Source organism: Athene cunicularia, assembly GCF_003259725.1.
Source record: "Athene cunicularia isolate RWA chromosome 8 unlocalized genomic scaffold, athCun1 chr8_part1, whole genome shotgun sequence".
NCBI classification, from domain to species: Eukaryota; Metazoa; Chordata; class Aves; order Strigiformes; family Strigidae; genus Athene; species Athene cunicularia.
In genome coordinates, this window is record NW_020799109.1 from 17,455,105 (window position 1) to 17,478,655 (window position 23,551).

General features: G+C 38.6%; 1 protein-coding gene across 1 annotated transcript; it reads right to left on the reverse strand.

Moving 5' to 3' along the window:
- Window positions 1–859: 859 nt before the first annotated feature.
- On the reverse strand, window positions 860–21,754 carry GTF2B (general transcription factor IIB). The gene is made up of 6 exons (XM_026853463.1): window positions 21,617–21,754; window positions 11,725–11,858; window positions 4,062–4,208; window positions 3,796–3,925; window positions 2,913–3,194; window positions 860–1,386 (listed from the first exon to the last, which is right to left on the reverse strand). Exons 1-6 carry the CDS (start codon window positions 21,645–21,647, stop codon window positions 1,253–1,255), a joined length of 858 nt encoding a protein of 285 aa, XP_026709264.1. The 5' UTR covers window positions 21,648–21,754; the 3' UTR covers window positions 860–1,252.
- Between the last annotated feature and the right edge of the window lie 1,797 nt (window positions 21,755–23,551).

Consider the following 23,551-nt stretch of genomic DNA (forward strand, 5'->3'; position numbering starts at 1 on the left):
AAAACTGAACAAGCAAGAAAACAGTGAGCGCTACTGACAATTGGTGCTATTCACACTGCAGAGACCAGATGTGTCACAAGCTGACCCCTCAGCTGTTCATTTTGCTAATTAAAATGAATTTGCACCTGTGATACAAAATTAACTCAGGAACCAGAAGACTCTCAGTTAAGTACATTTGTTGCTTTGCACACAAAGGGACACTGTCAGAAGGAAGCTAGTTTTCAAAGCAGTTCATTTGGGGAGGACTGAATAACTTCTGGCCTTTGCTCCTCCACACCTGGTGCATCATTTCAGACAAGCAAGGGCTCACTCAGAGTATCACAGTGCCAAAAGCTTAACCACAGGCCAGCCAGACTGCAGGCTGCACTCAGGTCAGAACATTTAACAGGAACTTCTACCAGAAACATTTTCTACCTTCCTCTGTACAATACCGAGCATCAAGTTGTAGAAATTCAACTAAAGTCCTTATGTTTCTCTTTAGCTGCTTTGTCATTATGTCAAATTCCCAGAAGCAGAGAGACATCAGTGAAAATCAGGGAGACTGTGGCAAGGGTGTGACTAATCCTTTCACAACAAATTTGGAAATCTTCAGCAGCAGTTGTGCAAATGGTCAAACTGCTTTTCAGCAACTGCTTGCATTCTGGGTTAAGTCATCCATACTCTACTCTACAGCTTACTACACATACTAAAGCCACGCTAGAGATTTTAAAATTGTCGAGAAAGTGAGCATTTAAGCAGCCTTGTGACTCAGTCCACAAGTTTGAAGCTAACTCTACCATCCTATGGACTGCATTCCAGTTCTCAGCATGTGGAACAGTATGTGCATGTCAAGTTGCAGTCATAGTCACAAGATGGTAAGTGTTTTTGGAAAACAGTTTATTTGGGAATTACATAATATTTTAAATTTCCAAAATACATCTTACTAGATCCCTACAAAAGAAATCTAAATAAGTACAACAATATGAAATTAAGTTTGTTGCAAGATTCATTAAATATTTACTTTCACTAATATATACATACAAAATGCCACACAATGAGCTTGTTTACCCTTGGAATGTGTGCTGTGTTCCAGCAGTTACGCTCCATCTCCATATCCTCCAGTTCCACAACATGAAGACTCAATATTAACACTTGGTACATCCTTTATTGTAGGCAAAAATCAAGTTTGTTGTTGTTGGGTTTTTTGTGGTTTGGTGTTTTGTTTGGTTTTTGTTTTGTTTTAAAGAGAAATTACAAGTAACACACTGCAATTTCACAGCTGTGGTAGTTTGTCTACTGGTGTATCAAACTTGAAGTCTGCTGGGAAGAGATCTGGAGCTCGAGGATAGATCAGCCTGTACGATTGTCTAATCGTAACATCAGCCACACCAGCAATATCACCAATTTCTAAGACAAAATGCAGATAAGTGATTAGTTTTTACTTTTGCCATTTGCACTGAAGAAACCAGCAAGCATAATTTATCAAGTAGTTCTATAAACTGCTTAATTCATAACTCTCCCAAAAGCGTGGTAAAAATGGTTTTAACCATGGAGACTAATATTTTGCATGCATAAGTCTGTCTTCTCACATGCCATAATTCAACTTATGCTATCAATCTTGAAATAATATCAGTTTCAAATTGGCAGAGGGCCAAGAGCACAAAAGTCATTAGAAACATCTACTGCAAACTCTACATGTGCCCAGCAATATTCTAATAAATCATCAACATCAGGATGTTCATTTTTATGATTTAATTAAATATAAGCAAAAACAGCAAAAAAACCTCAGGCATAGACAAAAAGCAATACCATCAGCTAAACATGAAATACATTCACCTTAAAATGCACAGAGAAAATAGCCCGATGCACAGAGCACTGTTTAATAAGCAAAGGAAACACCTGTCTGAGATGCACAGAAACTTAAAATTTACAGAATTTAAACCTTGAATTGCATGAAAGCCTTCAGCATTGTCTGAGGGCACTGAAGGAGTATGGAGTTATGTCTGTATCCATGGCAGGCAGATGTATTTTGTTTTAACAATCACTCTTAAGAGACATAATCCAATAGCTCAAGGCAAGCAAGGATGAAGGCATTGTACTGCTTGGGCTCTAGATCACTCGCATGCGCAGGAAACTGCCAACATGATGAAAGTTCCAGGGACAGAATAGGCAGTGATTAACGTAGAACAGAGCACTGCCACCTGACGAATAAAGGTTATTCTTTACCTAAGATCAGCTCTCCACTAAGAAATTGTTGGACTTTTAACATTTCTGATCTGGACTAAACACATCAAGAGAGCTCCCACAGCCAGCTCCTAGCACTCGGATCCTTTTGTACACCAATTACTAACCACCCCAGCCTTAAGCTCCCTTCCTTCCTCAGGCGCTATCCCCATATAAGCCGGAGTCTCTTGAGCCCTAGAGGCTGATCCATGCTGCTCTGAAGCTCAAGAACAGCCCTGAACACTGCTAGCTTCTCAAGGGCTACCCTGCCAGAAGATCTGGTGATCTGTGGCCAAGCCTGCTGTCCCACCTCTTTCCGTCTTTATCACAGCCTCACAAGCAGTCAAGGAATATCTTCTAACTTAGGTGATCCCCCGCTAGAACAATTAAAGACTCTGTAATCTAGAACTGTAACACTACCTGCAACTGGCCCCAGTTTGCATCTGAAGTATTTTAGAGTAGCAGAACACACATGTGCTCATGTGAATGCACTAGTCTATTGCATTCAAGAATCCAGCTCCTAGTGCCAGAAGGAAGTAAACACAGTTTACACTGAGCATGGCCAGTTAACTCAGTTTTCATTCTGGAGAATGGGAGATCCTGGTTTGGTCCTTGCCATATGCAATTAGACATCATCCAAGTTTACAATAACACTGAATTCTCTTTCATGCAGAAAAACATGGAGGAAAAAAGAAGAAAAGATGTTTTACCTTTTTGTGTCCTTTTCTCAGCAGAAGCTTGTGATGCCATGTAAATAGCTGCAGCTGCTACAGAGATAGGGCTTCTGCCAGGAACCAAATCTAACTCAACAGCTTTACGGGCAATATGTGTTGCTGCCATCTGTACTTGTTTGGGAAGACCCAGATTAGAACAGAATCTTGACATGAAGTCTCCAGTTGTAATCAGATCAACGCTGGTTTCAAGTGCTTTCAAAATAAGTTTAAAACACCGGCCTATTTCCTTCTTTGAAATCCTGGACACTGCACATATTTCTAAACAAAGAGTAAAAATTAAACTTTAGACTTGACATCATTTGCTCCCCCAAAATAGTCAAATTTGATTCTCAAAATATCAAGACCCACAAAGAAGGCTGATGTCATGAAGGCCACCATCACTGAATAAGCTTTGCACATTTGTGAGACTTCCAAATCACTTCAGTCAGTGCATGTTTCTTGTAAGGAGATAATTAATAGAGCTTGCTTAGTAAAGGAAATCTGGTACTCAATGGCAAAAAAAAGTTGTACCCGTGTCAGGGAAAAGTTGCACATATTTACTGCAGAACTGTTGGTTCAAATTCAGTTACAACAGTCTTCATCCACTACCTTTTAAGTTTCACCAACACTCAGAATGACTTTCAAATGCTAAATTATTTTCAGTGGATTATGACAAAAAAATCCCATGCCTGAAAGCCTACTCACTTCAGGAATATAACAAGTTTCCAGATTCCCTCCTATCCTTCCCCCCGAAACGTGAGCTGTAGCTGTGAACAACCGATCCAGCAAAGTCCAGGGATAAGAAAGCCAACCTCCTACAGAGACAGTAACTAGACCTTTACTTCATAGCAAAATTGAATCTGTATCACTGAAAACTTACCTTTAAACGTTCTTGGAACACCTTCTTGCCTACAGGCTATGTAGAGACAAGCAGAAGCAATAGCATCATTACTCCTTCCCTTCAGGCTCTTTTGCTCATACACTTGCTTGAATAAATTATTTGTTCGATCCTTCAAAGCAAAAAGACTAAATTTAATTAACTCTAGGCCATTTAATTAGCAGCAGTATCAAAAATTCATGTGCTCATTATATTATGCTAACTAAGTCAATACCAGAACAATTTAAGGAAGAAAGACATGAACTTACAACTATATTTCTAGGAAGGTTGATTCTGTCTGCCATGTTCGTAATTTCTTTAAAAGCATTCATCATTGCACGATCAGAGCTGCTCATAGTTCTGCGATTTTGGTACTTTGAATTCCCAAATTCATCAAAACTTGCTGCACCTGTGCCCTGAAAAATTTTTATTGTCAATAAAACACAAACAACTTTCTTCTCATGTCAAAAGCAAACATCTTTCAGCTTTATACATCTTAATTCAAGGCATTCAGTTCAAACAGTTACACAAATAATCATCACTGAAATAAATCATACAATCGAGCACTGTTCCAAACATCAGGTTCTGTACTCTGCACATCTCAAATCGTGTTCTGATTTCCAAGGACCACAGATTATGCAGAGATTTTTTATTTCCTAATGTAACAATAGTTCAAAGAATAAGGTTACTAACATGTAGCCAGTGTGTGCATCTCAATGCTTTTGTCACCAATGTGGAGGTCCAAGATTAGATTTTATGCAACCCATATGTCATCTGGGCTGCATCTGCACTGTGGCAGACTGACGAGTCAGAAAAACAAGATTTTATGGCCAACTGGAGACCAGTTGTTACACTGATAACTCAAATATGAAAATGAAGGCATCAAGGAGAATATCCAAACCAATGACCTATTCAAAACCAATTTGATACTGTGCCCTGCTAGCAGGTGCAAGCCTTAATTAGGGCAAAATGTAAATATCCATATATTCTGTCTTTACAGGAAAACCAGAGACCTCCTAAAAGAAAAGCTTGAGATATTAGAAGAACTAACTCAACCTGGCAACTTCAAAACAAGCTTCTAACATGGTTGGGGGTTTTTTTGTACCTTACAACTGATAGTGCAAATTGCACACTTTAGTACATATGCAATGAATTTTGCCCAACTAAGAGGGCCTAAAATGTTTAGGGTCTTCAATTAGCCATCAGTCTGAAACATGTCTTCAACAAATAATGCCATGTCAGATTAGTCATAGCTGATGACAACATGGCCTGTAAGTTCAGAAGAGCAATGTCTGTAATTTATATTGTCTACTTATGTGTTTGCTGTCACAGTGTGTGGGGCCATGAGTTCTTTTAGGCAGCAAACATTTCTTCACAACAATTCCACATCATGAGTAGAAACCTGGATTCCCTGAATCAGCAAGCCCTTAATCCTTGCTGGCACCTTCAAACAATTTATCAGGGCAGGTGCATCCAACTTCCATTGCAGACAGATTTGGTCATTTAAACAAGCTGATACTGTGGCTGCTGCAGACAGAGACTACTATTTTGCCAAAAACATTAAGCATAAAGCAGATCTTGATCTATGACTAACTGCTAACCTGACTATTCACATCCAGCACTTGCACATAGTTCTCAATTTGAGGACCCAGCAATGTACCAGGATGCCCATGTGGTACGAAGCGGGGACAGAACACAGCAAACAAAGGGCAAACCACACCCTGGCACCACCTTATTCCTCTGAGTTGCCCAGGAGGAGTCAGAGCTTGTTTCTTCTTTCCCAATATATGTTCTTAGGAACTCCCATTCTATTTCTAATTCTATAGTCTCTCCCAGGTGCACATCTACATTTAATACACGATCTCTGGCTGACACTAATAGCACTCACTCTTGACCATTCACTTATACTGTTTCACTTCCCTACACCCAAGGACTCCAATTACACCCCATTGCCAATGAGCTCATACCTCTAGCGTTGAGACTTGTATCTGTGAGGCACACGCACTTTTGTTACTGCTGTGGAGAGCAAGGACTCCAGCACAGAACCCTCCCCTGCAAGCTTCCCTAGTAGACCCTTGAACAGGCTCTATGACAGATGCTAGATTCCAAGATCATTCTTGGTTTTTTTCTACTCTTTCAAACATCCTTTCAGATGAAAGGACCAGAAATGATCCTGACACCAACGTAGTGCTGGGCTGCTCCAAAGACAATCCTGCTTCCTTGACTAGATGAACACCTCCAACTGTCCAAAGGTTCCCAGTAAGGTTTAAAGGTAAGCAAAGAGCAAGAATCAAGTACATTAAACTTCAGGCCACAAAGAGCACTACAAACATATCTGCAACACTAGTCCTTCCTTTCAGAAACTATGCCAGAACAACTTCCCTTGGCCCAAAATATACATGTCCCAGGTCAAAAAGCTCCTTCCCAGCCATCACTCATACCCCTGTTGCAAGACATCACAACATTTATGGGCATCACAGCCTCCTAGACTAACACTATGCACAAACACTTAACAGCAACTGCATGTGCTCAGAACCCTTTAGATGACAGAAAAGTGACCACATACAAATGCCTATCAACCCTGACAGCAATTCCCTGGTCCTTGTTTACTCAGGCTTCATGCCAGGGAGTCCTTTACCAGGAAACACTGCTCTGTCCTGTGGCCATCAAGCATTCCCCTTCACCATAGAGATTTTCTCTGTTCCACTCTACAGCACCTAAAAGATAGGGGGGTTTTGTAATGGTTCTCCTTAACCTCTCATTTTTTACTTTCTTGCCAGTACTTATGGTTACCTTTTCCTTTGAACATTTGCTTATGTATATTGGAACTACCAATACAGCTACAGGCAAACACCCTGTCAATATGAGCACTCAAAGAGCCATACCCAATATACAGCTCCACAGTGAGCTGACCCAGGCTGGATGCCAGGTGCCCACCAAAGCTACTCTATCACTCCCTTCCTCAGCTGGGCAGGGGAGAGAAAATATAATGAAAGGCTCACAGGTAGAGATATGGACAGGGAGAGATCATTCACCAGTTACCATCACAGGCAAAACAGACTCAACTTGGGAAAAATTAATTTATTGCCAATCAAATCAGAGTAAGATAATGAGAAATAAAACAAATTTTAAAACACCTTCCCATAGCGGTGCAGGCAGACAGAGAATGGGGGCTGTGGTCAACTAACACACACTGTTTCTACCACTCCTTCCTCTTCAGGGGGAGGACTCCGCAAACTCATCCCTTGCTCCATCATGGGGTCCCTCCCATGGGAGACAGTTCTCCACAAACTTCTCCAGCATGAGTCCTTCCCAGGGGCTGCAGTTCTTCGGGAACTGCTCCAGCGTGGGTCCCCCACGTCCTTCCAGCAAACCTGCTCCAGCACGGGCTCCTCTCTCCACGGGGCCACAGGTCCTGCTAGGAACCTGCCCCAGCACAGGCCTCTCACAGGGTCACAGCCTCCTTCAGGTGCATTCACCTGCTCCAGCATGGGCTCCTCGCTGGGCTGCAGGTGGAGAACTGCTCCCCCATGAACCAACCTGGGCACAGCTGCCTCACCACAGGCTGCAGGGGAATCTCTGCTCTGACACCTGGAGCACCTCCTCCCCCTCCTGCACTGATCTTGGGGTCTCTCACATATTCCCACTCCTCCCTCTGGCTGCAATTACTGTTTCACAGTTGGCTTTTTTTTATCTTCTTAAATATGTTATCCCAGAGGCGCTAAACTAATGGCCTTGGCCAGCAGCAGATCCATCTCGGAGCCGGCTGGCATGAGCTCTGTCGGACATAGGGGAAGCTTCTGGCAGCTTCTCACAGAAGCCACCCATCACCCCCCTGCTACCAAAACCTTTCTACACAAACCCAATACAAGCTCATAACTATAAAAGGGTTGGAAAATACTCTTCCATCTCAACCGCTTAAACCACAGCAATTCTCCCTGCATTTGCTATTTAAATGCACCATCTACTTTCCTTCTGGAGCCTTCAATTGACAGACAATGCTTTACTGCTTCTACCCTTGGCAACCATGTTATGAGTCCCTTTCCCCCTTCATGGAAAAAAAAAAAAAAACAGAAGTCATACAGTTTTAACCTAAATCAAAGAGACTTTAAGAATTGTGTGTTTTACTGTTGTGGCCTTTATGAAACATCTACTCATATCTTTACCAGCCCAGCAAGAAAGGTACCTGTCAAAGTCAGGAGTTCTACCTGCTTGGCTTTCAAACAGAGCAGAAACCTCAAGGATACAATCCTGTAAACAGCCTCAAAGATAACTAGAGTGAGAAAACACAGTCCAGTAAACACTGGTAATCTCTGAAGGGGCTCAGTGGAGGTTAGGTTTACAGTGCTGGCAGACAACTTTGTACCCGAATATAGCCCCTTTAATAGCAGGAAGTAGAAGTATCACCAACATCATCTGCATCGTTGACTGGAAGTTATCCACAGTACCAAGCAATGCCCCCAGATCCAGCAGTCTTCTTGCTCAGTATAACCAGCTCACTATAGTCTGATGGATCCTTTCTTTTTCAATCATCAGCCCTTGGTATCTCGACACTGCTTATCAATATCCCACTTCTGGATGCAGGCCAGGCAGTCTGACAAGAGCCAGCTTCCTTTCAGAGGCATCTGATCAAAGGGTAGGAATTCTATACTAAAAGATTGCATTATTTTCTTGTTTCACCAACCTAAATTTTGTTGTAGTTGCAGTCACTACAAAAAGGAATAGATTAACTACAAAGGGTGACAGAATACAACTTTTCCCAAGACAAGGTAGCAAAACTTAAGTTTTATTTTAGATTCATAGAAAAGAGTTCATTATATGAAGGCAAATCTAGAAGCTGCTTGTTTAGTTATTTTTCTTGAATTTTACATGAGGATTTTAGAAATAACTATAATATTATGGTAATCAAGTCACAACTAATGCCAGACATCTCACATCTCCAGCTCATCTGCATTGTCATCAGATCAACTGCAGGACACAGTATTTACTTTCAGAGAGATATAGTTGTGCCAGTATCCTAAGGATCTGCCCGAAGAATGCAAACCACTTCCACCACAGCCAGCTATGCTATTCATTCTCCTCTGCACAGACAAATTAATCTTTCTTCCAAAGCAGGCTGTTGCTGCCTCAGACAGATGGGTCCCTTAAGTACTAAAACCAATTAGGAACTAATCCCTTTGCATGGGCAAAGCGGCCTCTTTTTTGCTGCATATACAGATGACATACCCCCAGCAGAAAGAGAACCCAAAGCAGCACCTCCTGGTTTCAAAAAGGAAAGAGTGACAAACAATTCTGTGAAACAGAAATGGCCCCCTTCCTTTACTATTTCAAGGCAACAAGTCATCACCAGAACTTTATTGTTGTAGGTAAGTGGGTCAGACTCCACTTCCACCTACATTGCCCAGTTTACAATAAACCTCTAATATTATGTGCCAGGAGAATTATCAATGTCCTTCTGTTTTGGATTTTCCATGACACAGGTTGTCCTTTGAGCTTTTTTGGTTTGGGGGGGTGGGGTGGGGGGAGCGTTTGTTTTAAAGATTCTATTATCTGCAGCTCTACCTCAAGCAGAAAAGAATACCTCTCTCTTCCCTGTCCCACATGAAAGGCTAAAGCAATCTCTGGCACACAAATCTGGGGTCCACTTCAGGCCATTCTAAAATTTGTTGTTAACAGAGAAAACACTATCTTACCCTGCTTCATTCTCTGGAATTCATGAAAGCCATTCTGCACTCCATTGGATACTACTTATCTTCATGACTACACCAATTTCATCCTTGTTCAACCACTGCGCATATCTAGGTTAATCCTCATCCCAGCCTACTGCTGGCAGGGACTTCAAAAGACCGCTTGAGAAATACTTGGTTTAGTTATTCTTGCTGCAAAATTCATGCCCTTTCTGCATCTTCTGGTATAAGCCATTCTCTTCCTTCCAAATGACTGAGGAAAAATGCAGTTCCTGATACAGAGTTCACGTCAATGAGCTGACATCCCAGAGCCTCTGCTCACAGGCAAGACAAACACAGGAACTCTTATACAGAACACATCGTGATTTGTCAAAGAGATTCCCTACTTCCTGTAGAAAATAATGCATCTCTTTCGTGATTCCTCCCCATGCAAATAAAACATCCACAGTAGAACACACTGCTCCCTCTACACTCACCAATATGATCCTGGTAGTTCCAGTACTTGGACATTTTTACTCAGAGTTCTCAGGTTAAATCGTGCCACACTGACATTCCTGCATCTTGTCTTCACTGAACAGCACTCTTTGCTACAGCAGGTTTGGTCATGCCTACTCTAGGATGTGCTGGTTAACAGCAAAACTGTTTCATTAGATGAATGTCCATCTCTGAAAATTTTTAGTTTTCATTGAAAAACAAACCTTTCACAGATGTTTCTCTAGGTCTTGAATTCTCTTACTGAGGTTGCTACCCCTCTTATTCTAAATGAGGCTCTGAACCACCAGAAAGAAGAGGGTTAACAGCACAATTCCCTGATCACCTGGATACATATTCTACCTTCAGCTGAAATAACTTTTGTCTTTTCCAACATGCAGGTTCTAAAAGAGCTCAGGGTCATCCTACCTTAAACTGAGCTCCCCAAAACAAACCTTGTATGTACAGTCCCAAAAGGAGACAAGTGTGAACCTGAAGCAAACAGTCAATTTCTCCATCGGTCTATAAAGACTATTTCTGATCTTTATCACAGCTGACTAAATCAGCAACAGAAATACAAGCCCTGAGAACTACAATCTTTCTGGATATATACAGGTGACATTAAAACTCCACCGCCTTCTACAGCACTGCTTCACAGAGGTACTTCGCAATGCCAACATTTTAATGGAGCAGTGTGGAAATTTGTTTACCTGAATGAACTCCAAAAGCAACCATAAGGCATCCTAAAAACTAGCGGGCAGCAATGCTTGGAGTTATCCAAAACACAAGCATCTACTTGGACAATCCTTTTAACAGAAGATTTCTTTTTACCAATAGTGAAAGATTAGCTGTCCATATCAGTATTCACTAGTCAACTTCATCTCTTTGAACAATTCTTGGTATGGTGCACACTCCCCTATACACACCCATACATATTTAGGTATGTCGACTTCTTCATCCTAGCAACATTACTGGAAGAAAACTTCTGAGGAATCCTAGGCATACACAGCACAACACACAAAGCAGCAATACATGTTTTAATAGTTATTTATCAGCAACTGGATCACCCTTCATGAAGCATTCAAGAAATCCACAAGAATCAATTTGGATCTTGCAGTAAAAAAAAGTAACAAAACGTACAACAATTAAAACTTACCTGGTTCACTACTTCATTAAAGGGAGTGCATTTATGCAATTAATCTTGCTTGCTCTCTCATGGGAAAAAGTAGGATATGGCTGTACCACTAAATTTCAACTCAAGTATGCACTGAATACTTTCTTCCGGAGCATTCACACCATGAAAGAATTCTACATTTAGTGCTTTAACTGGAAAAACATGTACAACATGCATGTAGATCTCTAGGTCTCCAATATGAATCCAATATAGATTACAATAACTGACAGTTCAAGTTGGGCAGTACTAGCTATTGAGACCTCAAAACTAAGTATCTGTTATTTCAGAATCATCTCAAACACGCATGCTAAACCAGTGTTTCTTTAAAGATTGCAACATCAGCTTTTCTATTTATAGCAGCATACCAAAGAGTGGCAAGTAACCCCACAGCACTACAAACTATACTTCTGTTGAAGAGGTCAGCCCTTTCCTGCTACCCCCAGGAAAAAGCCACATTTTACACATCACTGAAGTATAAGAGCTCAGTTTAGACAAAATGTCTTTGTAAATACTGTCTGCATAGTTTCCCTACGGACATACAAACATGTACTTCACATAAGAACACTCAAACTTAGTAAAATTTTTCATTTTAAGTGTTACCTTGCCAATCATTGTACTCAAGTCGCCATCACTCAACAGAGGATTTTGGGTATCCCCAACTCGAGATGGATCTTTTGTAGCTTTGTCATTGCTGAAAGTTCTCCACTCTGACCCTACGTCTATGACCCGGTCACCTAAGTTTACAGAAAGCAACAGTCTGCATTAATATAATGTTTTGAAATATTTCATGAAACAGCAAGTTACACATCTGAGCATTATAAGGCAGCAGTCTGTTGACATTCCCAAACAGAACAGTAACTTGCAAGACAATATATCAAATTGTTTAGGATTCACAAGTTAAGTTGAAGGCAATGGAAAAAAAATGCCACTAGAGAAATACATCCAGAACACAAAGAATTACAATTATCCTTAAGAATATCATGTCATCTTCAATGTACAAAAGGAATCAAGACCTTGATTTCAAGCTGGAGGTCATGGTTGCCTACAGTTGTTCCCAGCGTTCAGATAAATTAGTAAGTTATTGTAACTTAGCAAATTCTCTCACATTTGCCATGTGTTCAAAGTGCACATGCGAATTATCTATCATACACAATCTCATTAAGCTGTAATAAATCACTTCTATGCATGAGCTCCAGGTCCTTGGTACTCTGAAATATGTCACCCATCAATCAGATATAATGACATTTTGCAGCTCAATTCTTCTTCTTGAAGGGACATCTGACCCTCAACTCCATTTATGATGCTTGACAGTATCAACACACGTATACATATACACACAACTATTTCTTCTTAAACTCTACCTACCTTGTTATATTTGGAAGAGTTTAAATACAGATTCAGAGAAAGCAGAAAAAACGCTAAACCCACATTCTCTGCAACAACTTTCCTTGTAGTCCTCTATTCAAATTAACTTTCATCTAAACCTTTTCTACAGCAACTTTTCAGATTGAGAAATAACTCTAACCAACATTCTGATGCAGGCAAAAGCCCTCCAGTAATCACAGCAGTACTATCTTAGGGGGAAAAAAAATCCACAACAAACAAAAAAAACAAACACATCCCCCTTGCTGTCAGCAGTACAGTTCATTTTATTCACAGTTCTGGTAAAAGCTGCATCTGAAAGGTGTTGCCTCCAGAGTAATACCAGAAAATTTTTAAGAATACACATACAGAAAAGCACAAAAAGAACACTTTTTCTAGTGTTTTGCAGCAAAGCAGATTATAGCTCTGTATAAAGTATCAGAAGAAACTTCAATATAATTGTCACCCTGCTTCGTTAAACCTGAGGAAAAATTCACTACTTTCATCAGTGTTTGTGTTGTGAAAGAAATGTCTGCAAAACATAAGTAGCATTGGCTGCAAGAAAAGTTTCCGGTACAGAAGCCTTAGTATGAAACCACAGAGGCTGGTTTAACCCAGTGAAAACGTAAGGAGACAAAAAGCACTCCACAAGCAATGGTAATACAAGAATGCAAGATATGAAGCTGGAGAAAATAAAGGAGCAATGGACATATAGTGGTGCAACTGCACAATTACTTGGGGAGGGGGGGGATATTTTTAATATTATTCAAGGAATACACTTGAAATTGAAAGCTGTGAATGAACCATAAGACATGACCACAACCAACAAGAATAAATTTAGGTTAGAGGTGTTCTCATCAATATTTGCCAGACATGCTCACATCTATGTTCCACCTTTATTTACTGCTCTAATGAAAACCAAGAAGGGGAGGGGAAAAAAAAAAAATCAAAACCAAGAAGGTTAAGTATATAGCAGAGTAAAAGAAGGCACAAATCCATTCTTTCTGCTGCAAAGGTCTCCCCTTCTTGCAAGCTTATATTAGCAGACAGAACACTCCTCTAGCTCCTGGACTCTCTGTAAATACTTGATTCAGTAATGCTCCTTCTATGGCCTAGCAGTAACATTAAGACAACCCCCCAATACTGTTTACAGCATCTAAAAAAAGCAAAATGTACTTAAAATTCTGGCATGGTATAAATAGAACACTGAGTACAGGGCAATGATGTAATATTTTTTCCACACAAGTGGGAATGACCTAAATGACTCACTCAGGGATCTGCCTCTTGTGAGTTATGAACCATTCCTGCTCTAACAAAAAAGTGTTATATCACTGCCTGCTTTGGCAAACATATTACAAACAGAGGATTGAGACTACTATTTCAGAGTGAGAAAAGATTAAGTAGAACAAATCACTGAATATAAAGTATTTGTGTAATTAAGATGCAGCATGCAAGCCTTTTTACTTTGCCAAGAGATCTGCTATTGCAGAAAATAAGTTTTTCTGTATACTCAGTGTCTTAAAATACACAGAGGTCCTAGCAAGTGCACTCCACCTTTCAAAAGGCTTCTATAGAAGTGCGACAAGCTAGAAATATTAACAAAAACGGAACAAATAGACCAAAAGTTTTCCACAGATGGAAAATACATCCCATTTGACACACACAAAAGTGTGGCATTTATTATTTTCAATGCTTTAAAAGATAAAAACTACTCTGGAACTGTGATGTTAGTATAGATGCAAATAAGCCCCACCCTAAATGATCAAAACAAAACCTTAGAATACCAAAGTCAGTCTTACAAAAAGCAGTGTATGGAATCAGTCTTGAAGACTGGTCCTGAGTTAACATTACAAGTCCTAAACTGAATTTGCTGGGTCATACACTACTGATTTGCTTTCCCCTGAAGCACCCGGAAAAAAAGGCTGACAGTCAAACACCGGAGCTCCCAGTAAGTGCCTTATAAAATTGTCCCTGCTTTCTCACACTGTTATTATACTGGTTTTGGCAATGGTAACGAGCCACGATAAGTATGGGAGTAGCCGGATATTCCCTTCATTACTTCCTTTTGATGAAATCCTTTTGAACAAAAATAAGCTTCACTAGACATGGTTACATTAGACACTCCTTTACTTAATTTTCATCAGACTGACAAATTCATCTCCTCAGCTTCCTCCTCTGAAATACATATGAAAAATGCAGTTTACAGGACCAAATCTTTATGGAACCCATCTCCAGACCAATGTTCTGAAGCATCCTTCTGACCATACAAGTTTCTCTTCATCGCACCATTTCATTTACCATTCTTCCAGTATTCGGTTATTCTTTAAAATACAGTCTAATAGACTAATACATAGGCTCTAGTGGAAATACACACTGCAAACTTCACTGACTCAGGTTACCTACCATCTGAAAAGCTCATTTAGTAAAATGCAGAACTGTTATTCGGAACGGAAAACCTCAAACCAAGGTTACTTTTCTTCACAACTGCCAAATGCAAAGAGCATGCGCTACGGAAGTGCAAGAGTAAACTCAGGTCAGTATCAAAACTTTGAACAGCCTTTAAAAGTTAGCTTAAAACATCTACACATCACCAATTATGTATGTTTACTCCTCCCCAAGAATAGAAAGTGATTTCTCAAAGGAAAATATTTTCATTCAACAAGCCCTGAATTTGCACTTACATATTTATAGAAAAATAATAACAGCTATTTTGTTACACTCCAATTGCAATTAACTCATAATACACATGTACTTTATTCTCTTTTCACATTTTGTATTATCTGTTATATGAAGGCAACATAGCTGCAAGTTGAAGATGTTTAATCAAAACAAGAAATAGAATGAAATTCAAGACTCAAGTAATGTTATCCAGTCTTGAAACAGTTCTGAGAAGGTATATTCTTGTCTTTTTCAGAGAAGCTCTAAGGTTAGCTGTACATTGCATCAAATTCTATGTATTGTTAACTAATATTTTAATCTTAACATAAATATGGTAAAGTTTATTTGCATTCTGAAGTACCAAAATACCTACTGTTTCTACAGAATGTTTTTCTTACAGTTAGTTAAGGAATCTGCTGCCATCTAGTGAGCACATATATTTTTAACTAAAAGCATTTCACACCGCCAATTTTTTTAAAAAATATATAGAATTACAATTAATTTCAGTCAACTCCTTATTAACCAGAGTAATGAGGTGCTGAAACAAACTACAATAAAAAACCTAGGTAGTAGAACACAAGCTGAAGAGAATCATGGGGACATGTAACCACATAGAGCCAGGCTGAACTGAACCTTCTCTCTTCCAGACTAACCTAACAGTCTTAGCTCTCAGTTTCTCCTCATATGGAAGATGCTCCAGTCCCTAAATCACTTTTGCAGCCTTCTGCTGAGCTTGCTCCAGCAAGTCTCTATCTTTCTGGTACCAAGGAACCCAGAGCTAGACACATTACTCCAGATATCTACTCCTCCATATTCTATTTATTACCTTATGCACTGCCCCATACAGTAGTACTCAGCTTTATAGCTTCCAAAATATAAACTCTTTTTTTTTCCCCGTTTTCAGCTTTAGAACTTCTATTTAAGACCAGATATATTGAATGTTATCAAAAAATAAACTCTTGAGGGGAAAAAAGAAAAAAAAACAACACAATTTTACAGTTAGAGCTTTTTCTACAAAATTTCCAGCCTTCGGTAAGATAGCAATATTATTTTCAAGAAGCTAACTTGTTTTCAATAAATTGTCAACACCACAAATGCATCATCACCAACAGCAACACGAGCCTATCCACAAGACTCAGCTGAAAACAACAGAACCAGAGCAGGCTTTGAGATGTTAACCAAACAAAAATGAACAAAACCCACAGAAGACTTTGACTAGTTTCCAGACATCAACAGCATCATACCAGTACCAGCAGGCAACTATGGATTGAAACACACAGTATAACACTGCCAGCAAATGACTGCTACAACAACACAGGCTTAGCAGCTCTTGCATATCAAAATGATTACAAATATAGTAGGATTTCCAAGCTTCCTAAACCATCGGCTTGTAATAATTTTGGAGGAAACAAATGAGTAGAAATGTTAAACAATCTAGTGAACAAGTCTGGTTGAAGTTAGACCTCTCGAGAACTTGCGGTCTTTAAAAGACAAACAGCTCAAGTACTTGCAAAGGATGCTTCAAACGACAGAATCTCAGTGAAAAATGTGTCTGATCTACACTATATCACAAAAATAAGAGGCTTTGGACTCTTCTTCCATCAGGAGTTCAGATCATTTCTAGCCCTTATTTGCCCTAAATCACTTTGCCAATCTGATAAGGAAGTAAAAAAAATATTTCTGAAACAGGATGATTCAAAATGTTAGTTATTCCACTAAATAAATTTAGTACTTCAACTAATGGAAGCATACTTCATAGTGGCGCTCAAACACCTCTGGCTCCCAGCCTAGAACCCACTAACTAGAAAATTTCCACCCTCCAAAAAATTTCATGCTAATAGCAGTGCTTATTACAAAGCCTGATAAAAGATGCCACCTCTGACATCTAAAGTCTAAGTCTCCACTGTTACAAGCATTAGTGCTGAAACAGCTAGAACCATCACCCTCGTCTTTAAAGCTGTGTGGTGGTTTAAACCCAGCCAGCAGCCAAACACCACACAGCCACTCACCCTCCCCCATGCCCAGAGAACAGACAATATTGTTGGAGGGGTAAGGTTAAGGACACAGGCTGAGATAAAAACAATTTAATAACGGAAATAAAATAATTATAATAATCATAGTAATAATAGAAAATATGAGTAATGCACAATGATTGCTTAGCACCCGCTGACCAATGCCCAGCCCGTTCCTAGACGGTGATCCCAGAGAAGAGAGAATCCTGAAACCACAATCCCAGAAGCCAGAGTGAGTTTCCCAATTGACCCTTAACAATATATTGAGCATGATGTTATAAGACATGGAATATTCCATTGGCCAATTTGTGTCTGTTGCTCTGGCTCTGCTCCTGCACAGCTTCTTGTGTACCTGTGCACTAGCAGGGCATAGATTTCGTAGCAACAACTAAGAACATCAGTGTATTATCAACATTCTTCTCATATCAAATCCCATACTAAATCCAGAACACAGTACTATTCTAGCTACTAAATAGGAAGAAAAAAAAAGTTTTTATCCCAGCCAAAACCTGGACAAGCTGAAATGGGTTAGATTTAAAACAGACTATTTGAAATGCTTCTGAAAAAGGCTATCAAGTCACTTTCTTCATATTACAGACTCCCATGTGCAAATCAAGCATCCATGAATGCTCATGCAAGTGTCAACTATTCAGAATTTCTTTAATTATTAGCATCCTTTATAATTAGATTTTCCATGGATGCAAAGAGTTTTGTTTGCAAGGACTAACTCATCAGACACTTTCTAGTTCTCTGGACACCAGGTGCAGAAGCAGTAATCAGATATAAGGTACCAATACACATCCGTATCTAAAGATTTTTGCCTATTTAAGCAATACTTTAAATTGAGATTTCACATTTTAGTTTTAAATGTTGATAATACTCTCAGAAAGTAACCATAAACATACACCCAAATATGAAAATATTTTTCAACATTTTGAGGTATAAAGATACTAGAATAGACATAACTGCATAACTGCCCTCTACTGGATCCAAGTCAGAAGTACTTGAGCACCTTCTCCATTTACAGGACACTATCAACAGCTGGAAAAAAAGGTTTTCAGAAAACAAGCATCTATGTACAGATGCAATCAATCTTACCCCTAATGACAGACATCCTGAGTAATGGACTGGCCATCAGAGAGGCAATCATGAAACCCCCTCCTCCTTGTCTCTTGCATTGTAGAGAAAAAAATATCTGTGGTGTAGTTAAAACTTACCTGTTCTTCATAGATCAAAACTGAATTTAAGATGCACCATTTAGTTCTTAAACTGTTCAGATGCATTACCTAACAGAATAGTCTGACAGAATTTTGTAACAGCCTCACTGCTGACCACAAGCTATTGAACATTTTTCAAAAAAATTCTTTAACTGAACACTCAGGAAGAAGCAGAACATGGAATAAACATCTGAATACAGGTCATCTGATTCAAAGCTTTAACAAGTTGATACATGTCCAAGGATTCTCACTGAAGACAGACTTCCGCTTTAAGGCTATCCAAAAACGACTCCATACAAGAGCACCGTTCTCCTCTAAGCTATATCTGCCCATTGAGGCAGACAGAGATAACCCATTAGAGAAAATCACTTACAAAATACTGAAAACAAACATCTCGATGCTCCAACTCCTGCACACTAAGATAACATTTAATGAAGCTATACAGAAGTTTAAGGAAAGTCTTTGCTTAGAAAGGTATTCCTACCTAGCTGAGATGCTACACAGCTGTACATGCCACTAGACTCATTCTTACCCCCTCTGAAATTCAGCTCACCACCCCTGCTACATCAAGAAAATTCAGTGCTGTGTATTCCACTATGATTCTGCTTTCTTCAGCCCCTTCTGGCATATCAGCTGACTTCCAGTCTTTTTTACTGCCTAAAAGGTAGCAAGCAAAATATTTACCTGTCAAAAAAAAAGATTTACTAGCCTTGTGTTCTTGAACAAAATGCTTCTCCCTCCACCAAGTCTGTCTGAAGAATGAGATACAGTCAATGTTTTCAATGAACATAGAACTAACTACTTCTCCAAACCTTAAAAACTCCGTCCGTGAATCCTCAAGCCAGCACACAAACACTTACTGTACCACTTATCTTAGAATGATTTGAGAAAAAAATGTACAATAAAACACAAGATTTATGACAGCAGATAAACTTGGACATAGGCGTGTAAAGTTTCAGATGCATGTCAACCCAGATTAGTATCAAAATTCCATGGATAATTTCAATTTAGGTCTCTGACTGCCTTTCATGCAAATGGCAATTAGCAGGAGGAAAAGTTAACAAGTTGGAAACAGTTACCATGAAAAATGGAACACAAGCCAACCCAGGAAAAGTAACAGTGAAAAGGCAGATCAGAACATTTAGTAGACTAAAGCTGTATTTTGAAGCAATATTAAAAAGTCACCAGCTTCAGTCATGTTGACACTAGAAGACTTAATTGTTTTAATACTGCACAGCAAAAAAGCACGGTTTACTTGAAACAAGTGAAAAATACTGTGCAAAGAGAAAGCAGCATACTGGATTTAACTTCAAATTTCAATCTTATTGAAACACTACTGATTCAGAAAAGACCAGAGAGTAAATCTCTAAACCAAGAATACACTGTAACTAAATAACAGAAGGTACATGAAGTGAGATTTCTGATAAACTCCCAGATTAGGGAGTGTGTTCTTAAAAATGACATGTATCAAACAAAACCTTTCCCTCGTCTTCAAAAGCCATAATTATCTTAAAAAGTTATGAACTGATCAAGATGGGCTTTTCTAAACTTTGGTTCAACTTCTATGGCAGCCACACAAAGAGCTGAACATGAACAAAACTATTTTTAAGCAATAACTTATAAGTCTGTTACCATTATTTCAGGAGGAAATATTGTTGTGGACATTTGAATTGACATTTGAATAAATTACAATTAATTTATCTTTACCAGAATTTATGCAATTTAAACCAGACCTTCTTTTAACAAAGAAAGTAACAAACCTCCCCCCGGCCTTTTAAATGGCTTAATAATCTTGAAATAGTTACTCAAATTTCAATATTTTAACATTTCTTTTAATAAGTTATACAGAAGTTTGCTGTTTGCAGAAACAAAAGACACATTTTAGTCACCTGGCTAAATAAGTAATAGTTCTGCTGTAACTTATTAAATCATTTGATTCATTCTAACAGCAGTACAAAAATTTTTAATTCAGCGCAAGACAAGAACCAAAACAAAATCACCACAGTCTAGAAGAGAGGGATATAAAACCCTCTGAAATATTTAACATCACTGAATGAATCACTTGAACATGCACCCTCAAAACAGAGGATTTTCTTTTGGTTATGGCATGTTGTCACAGTTTAACCCCAGCCAGCAACTAAGCACCATGCAGCCGCTTACTCACTCCCTCGCTCCTTCCCCCTCTCAGTGGGATGGGGAGAAGAATCAGGAAAAAAGGGTGAAATTCACAGAGTATGATAAGAACAGTTTAATAACAAAAATTAAATAAAATAATAACAATAATATTGATGAACATTGAGAAACTTAAAGCCTTAACTCAAGATAAGCGCTACTTAGCAACAACTAAAATATCAGTGTGTTATCAACATAATTCTCACACTAAATCCAAAACACAGCACTGTACCAGCTACCAGGAAGAAAATTAACTATCCCAGACAAAACCAGAACAAAAGTCTACAAAAACTTAATAGAAATGAGAAACAGAAATTAAAGAATGATCATAACACAAGCATGAAAATCTTCCCATGTAAAAGGAATAAAGATAGTAAGATGCACAATAAGATGCTCATCCTAAAAAAGATACATATAAATTAATATGGAGCATGTTCTATGACAACATGTTTCTTCCTCTCTCTCATTTCAACAAAGACAATGCCTAAATGGCCTTTCACACTAAGTATTCCTGTTTAGAAACAAAGTTTAGCCTGTGGAAGTTACTGCCACACGAACAGAGTAAAAGAGCTCAGCAAAATTCCAGAGGAAAAACTGCATATTTACTTTGGATAGTATTAAAAGCTTTAGGACAAGTAATTAATAAAAACAGGTGCTGGCAATGATATAAAGAGAAATCCTTCAGGACAGAAGATAACCTTAATGGGAAACTTGAGAATTTTTTTGTTAGCATGTTATTTGACAAAGAGCTTTTATTACATTTCTTATACTTTCCTGACTGAAACAACAGTTGTGATTAACTGGACTAGACAGCACAATATTCTAATTCAATATTACACCATATTTTGAATTTTCAATCTTTAAAGACAGTTTGATTCTTTTAATAATGTATGAAGTTACCATAAGACAGACTATTCAAAACCTTTTAGTCAACAGAAAACATTTAGGTATCAAATCAAAACCTTTTAATACTTGAATTATTATATACCAGTTTTGTGAGAAAACAAATAAACTCTGCATGTAGATTTATATGGTATATGGTAATTCATAAAAATATGGATAGTTACTTACCTACTACTAGCCCACAATCAGGACAAATCATATCACCAGCTCTGTAATCCTCTACTAGAGAGGTTTCTGGATGATTTGGGCAACTCACTCTTGGAAGTACATCCAAACTAAGGAAAAAAAGTTACAAGTATTAATTACTTTTAATCCAACAGGCTGTATATCCAAAAGTTCCTTGCTAAAAAGAACACTTTAATAATACAGAATTTACAGTGATTTGAGTGCTAGAATATTAACCTCGAGTTCACCTTTTATTTAAATGCTGTGACAATCAAGACTTCAGTTCACCTTAAATGTCAAATTTTGTAATGTATCTTGTACTAAAACCCCCTGAAATTAAACCATTAAAAAAATGTAAATAACAGACTTAAGTGTAGTCTCACAGTCTATCAGTAAATGAAGTTCCCCAAGAATTTAGTGGCAATTACTTCATTCCAAATAAGCATTCTCACTCATTGTAATCAGATCAATATTATTTACCAGATCCTTCATTCATAAATGAGTGCACACACACATTTCTAGAAAACAGCTGATTCTACCAGTTTTATTATTTTCATGTATTCAAAGAAAAAGTCCCATTTTAAATTAAGCCACTCATTAATTGAGAGATCTTAACTAAAAGCAATCAGCTCATGAAGGCGATTCTATGACAACTGTTTTTGATAACAGGGATCTATTTCTTTAACATCTATGCACCTCTTCAAGGGCTAGAGCAGATAGAAAAAACTTCCTATAAAGCATTAGCACTATTTAACACAACCGCTTTTAGTTACGGACTAGAGTAATAACCAATTGCTTCTAACCAAATGTCTTAAAAGTAAACACCTCATTCAAGCTACTAGTGACCGTTCAGTCATTTCAGAAGTAATAAAAATTTATAATTGGGGTCCATATATTCAAAGCCATTTGCTTTAGCTAAAAAGTAGATGGTACAGAAGTTGATCGAAAAAAAACTGTTACAAGTACCCACCAACCTCAATCTGACTGTACCAAAAAATAACTTCTAACCCTTTCAATTGTAGAAAACATCCTCTTAAAAGTTCAATTAATCTGAGTTTCACCCTTTCGCACTAGTCCATTATTTCAGTCTAACCTATATATCCCACCTTAATTTTTACTTTTTAGGTATTTCTGATGAGTCAAAAGAACAAAAAAAAAAAAAACAATCCCAAATATTTTAATCCAATGACTGTTCAGAAAAATATCTAAGACTTAGAATGAAAATTGAAAATCAACATCTCTATTAATATTAAAGCCTCCAGAAAGAACATGTACACATAAGACCGTCAGATGTAAATTATGTTCAAAATACTAAATAAAAGCTCTTTAAACTACTTTTCACTACTTCCAGCCAGTAGTTTCATACGACAACTGTTGACAAAGCTCGTACAGTCATCTGACATTTGGCATTATGCAAAAGGGTAGTGATACACTAAGCAAAAGCAAAAAAAAATTAAAAATCCAGAAACCTGAAAGAATACTGTTTTGATTCAGATTTTACCCTCACAAAACACTACAAAAATTAAGTGTTCTTATCTCAATTTTAACTCATTTATCTAGACATATATGCAGTACTCCTATGCTAAACCAACTACACTGAAGGAAAATGCACGGCACGTGTGTAAGGTCCATCCCAGCAAATAGCTCCCGAGTTGCAACAAGACTACTAAGAAGCACTCCCCAGATCCTAGGACAGGTTTAGCAGGAGTAAGAGTCACTCCACAGTCCGCTCCACGGGCCTGCCTTCATTCCCGACTTGAAAGAAAACCTCCATACGTCTCTAAGGAAAAAAAGACTAATTCAGAGCCCGAGACCCGTTTGGCCACTGCCTAAAGGCAGTTCGGATTTAGGGTGGGAGCCATAAAGCTTGTTTTCAAGCCCCGATAACCTGGCGCCCAGCCACGGAGCCGCCACCTCGGCTGCGAGGCGGCGCTGAGC

Bases quoted from the DNA above. Each gene is read 5' to 3' on its own strand.
- GTF2B (XM_026853463.1), bottom strand. From the start codon at position 21,647: ATGATTTGTCCTGATTGTGGGCTAGTAGTAG. The intron at 11,859-21,616 runs GTAAGTAACTAT...CTGTAAACTTAG, and splicing joins TGATTGTGGGCTAGTAGTAG to GTGACCGGGTCATAGACGTA. The intron at 3,195-3,795 runs GTAAGTTTTCAG...CTCTTTGTTTAG, and splicing joins TGTTCCAAGAACGTTTAAAG to AAATATGTGCAGTGTCCAGG.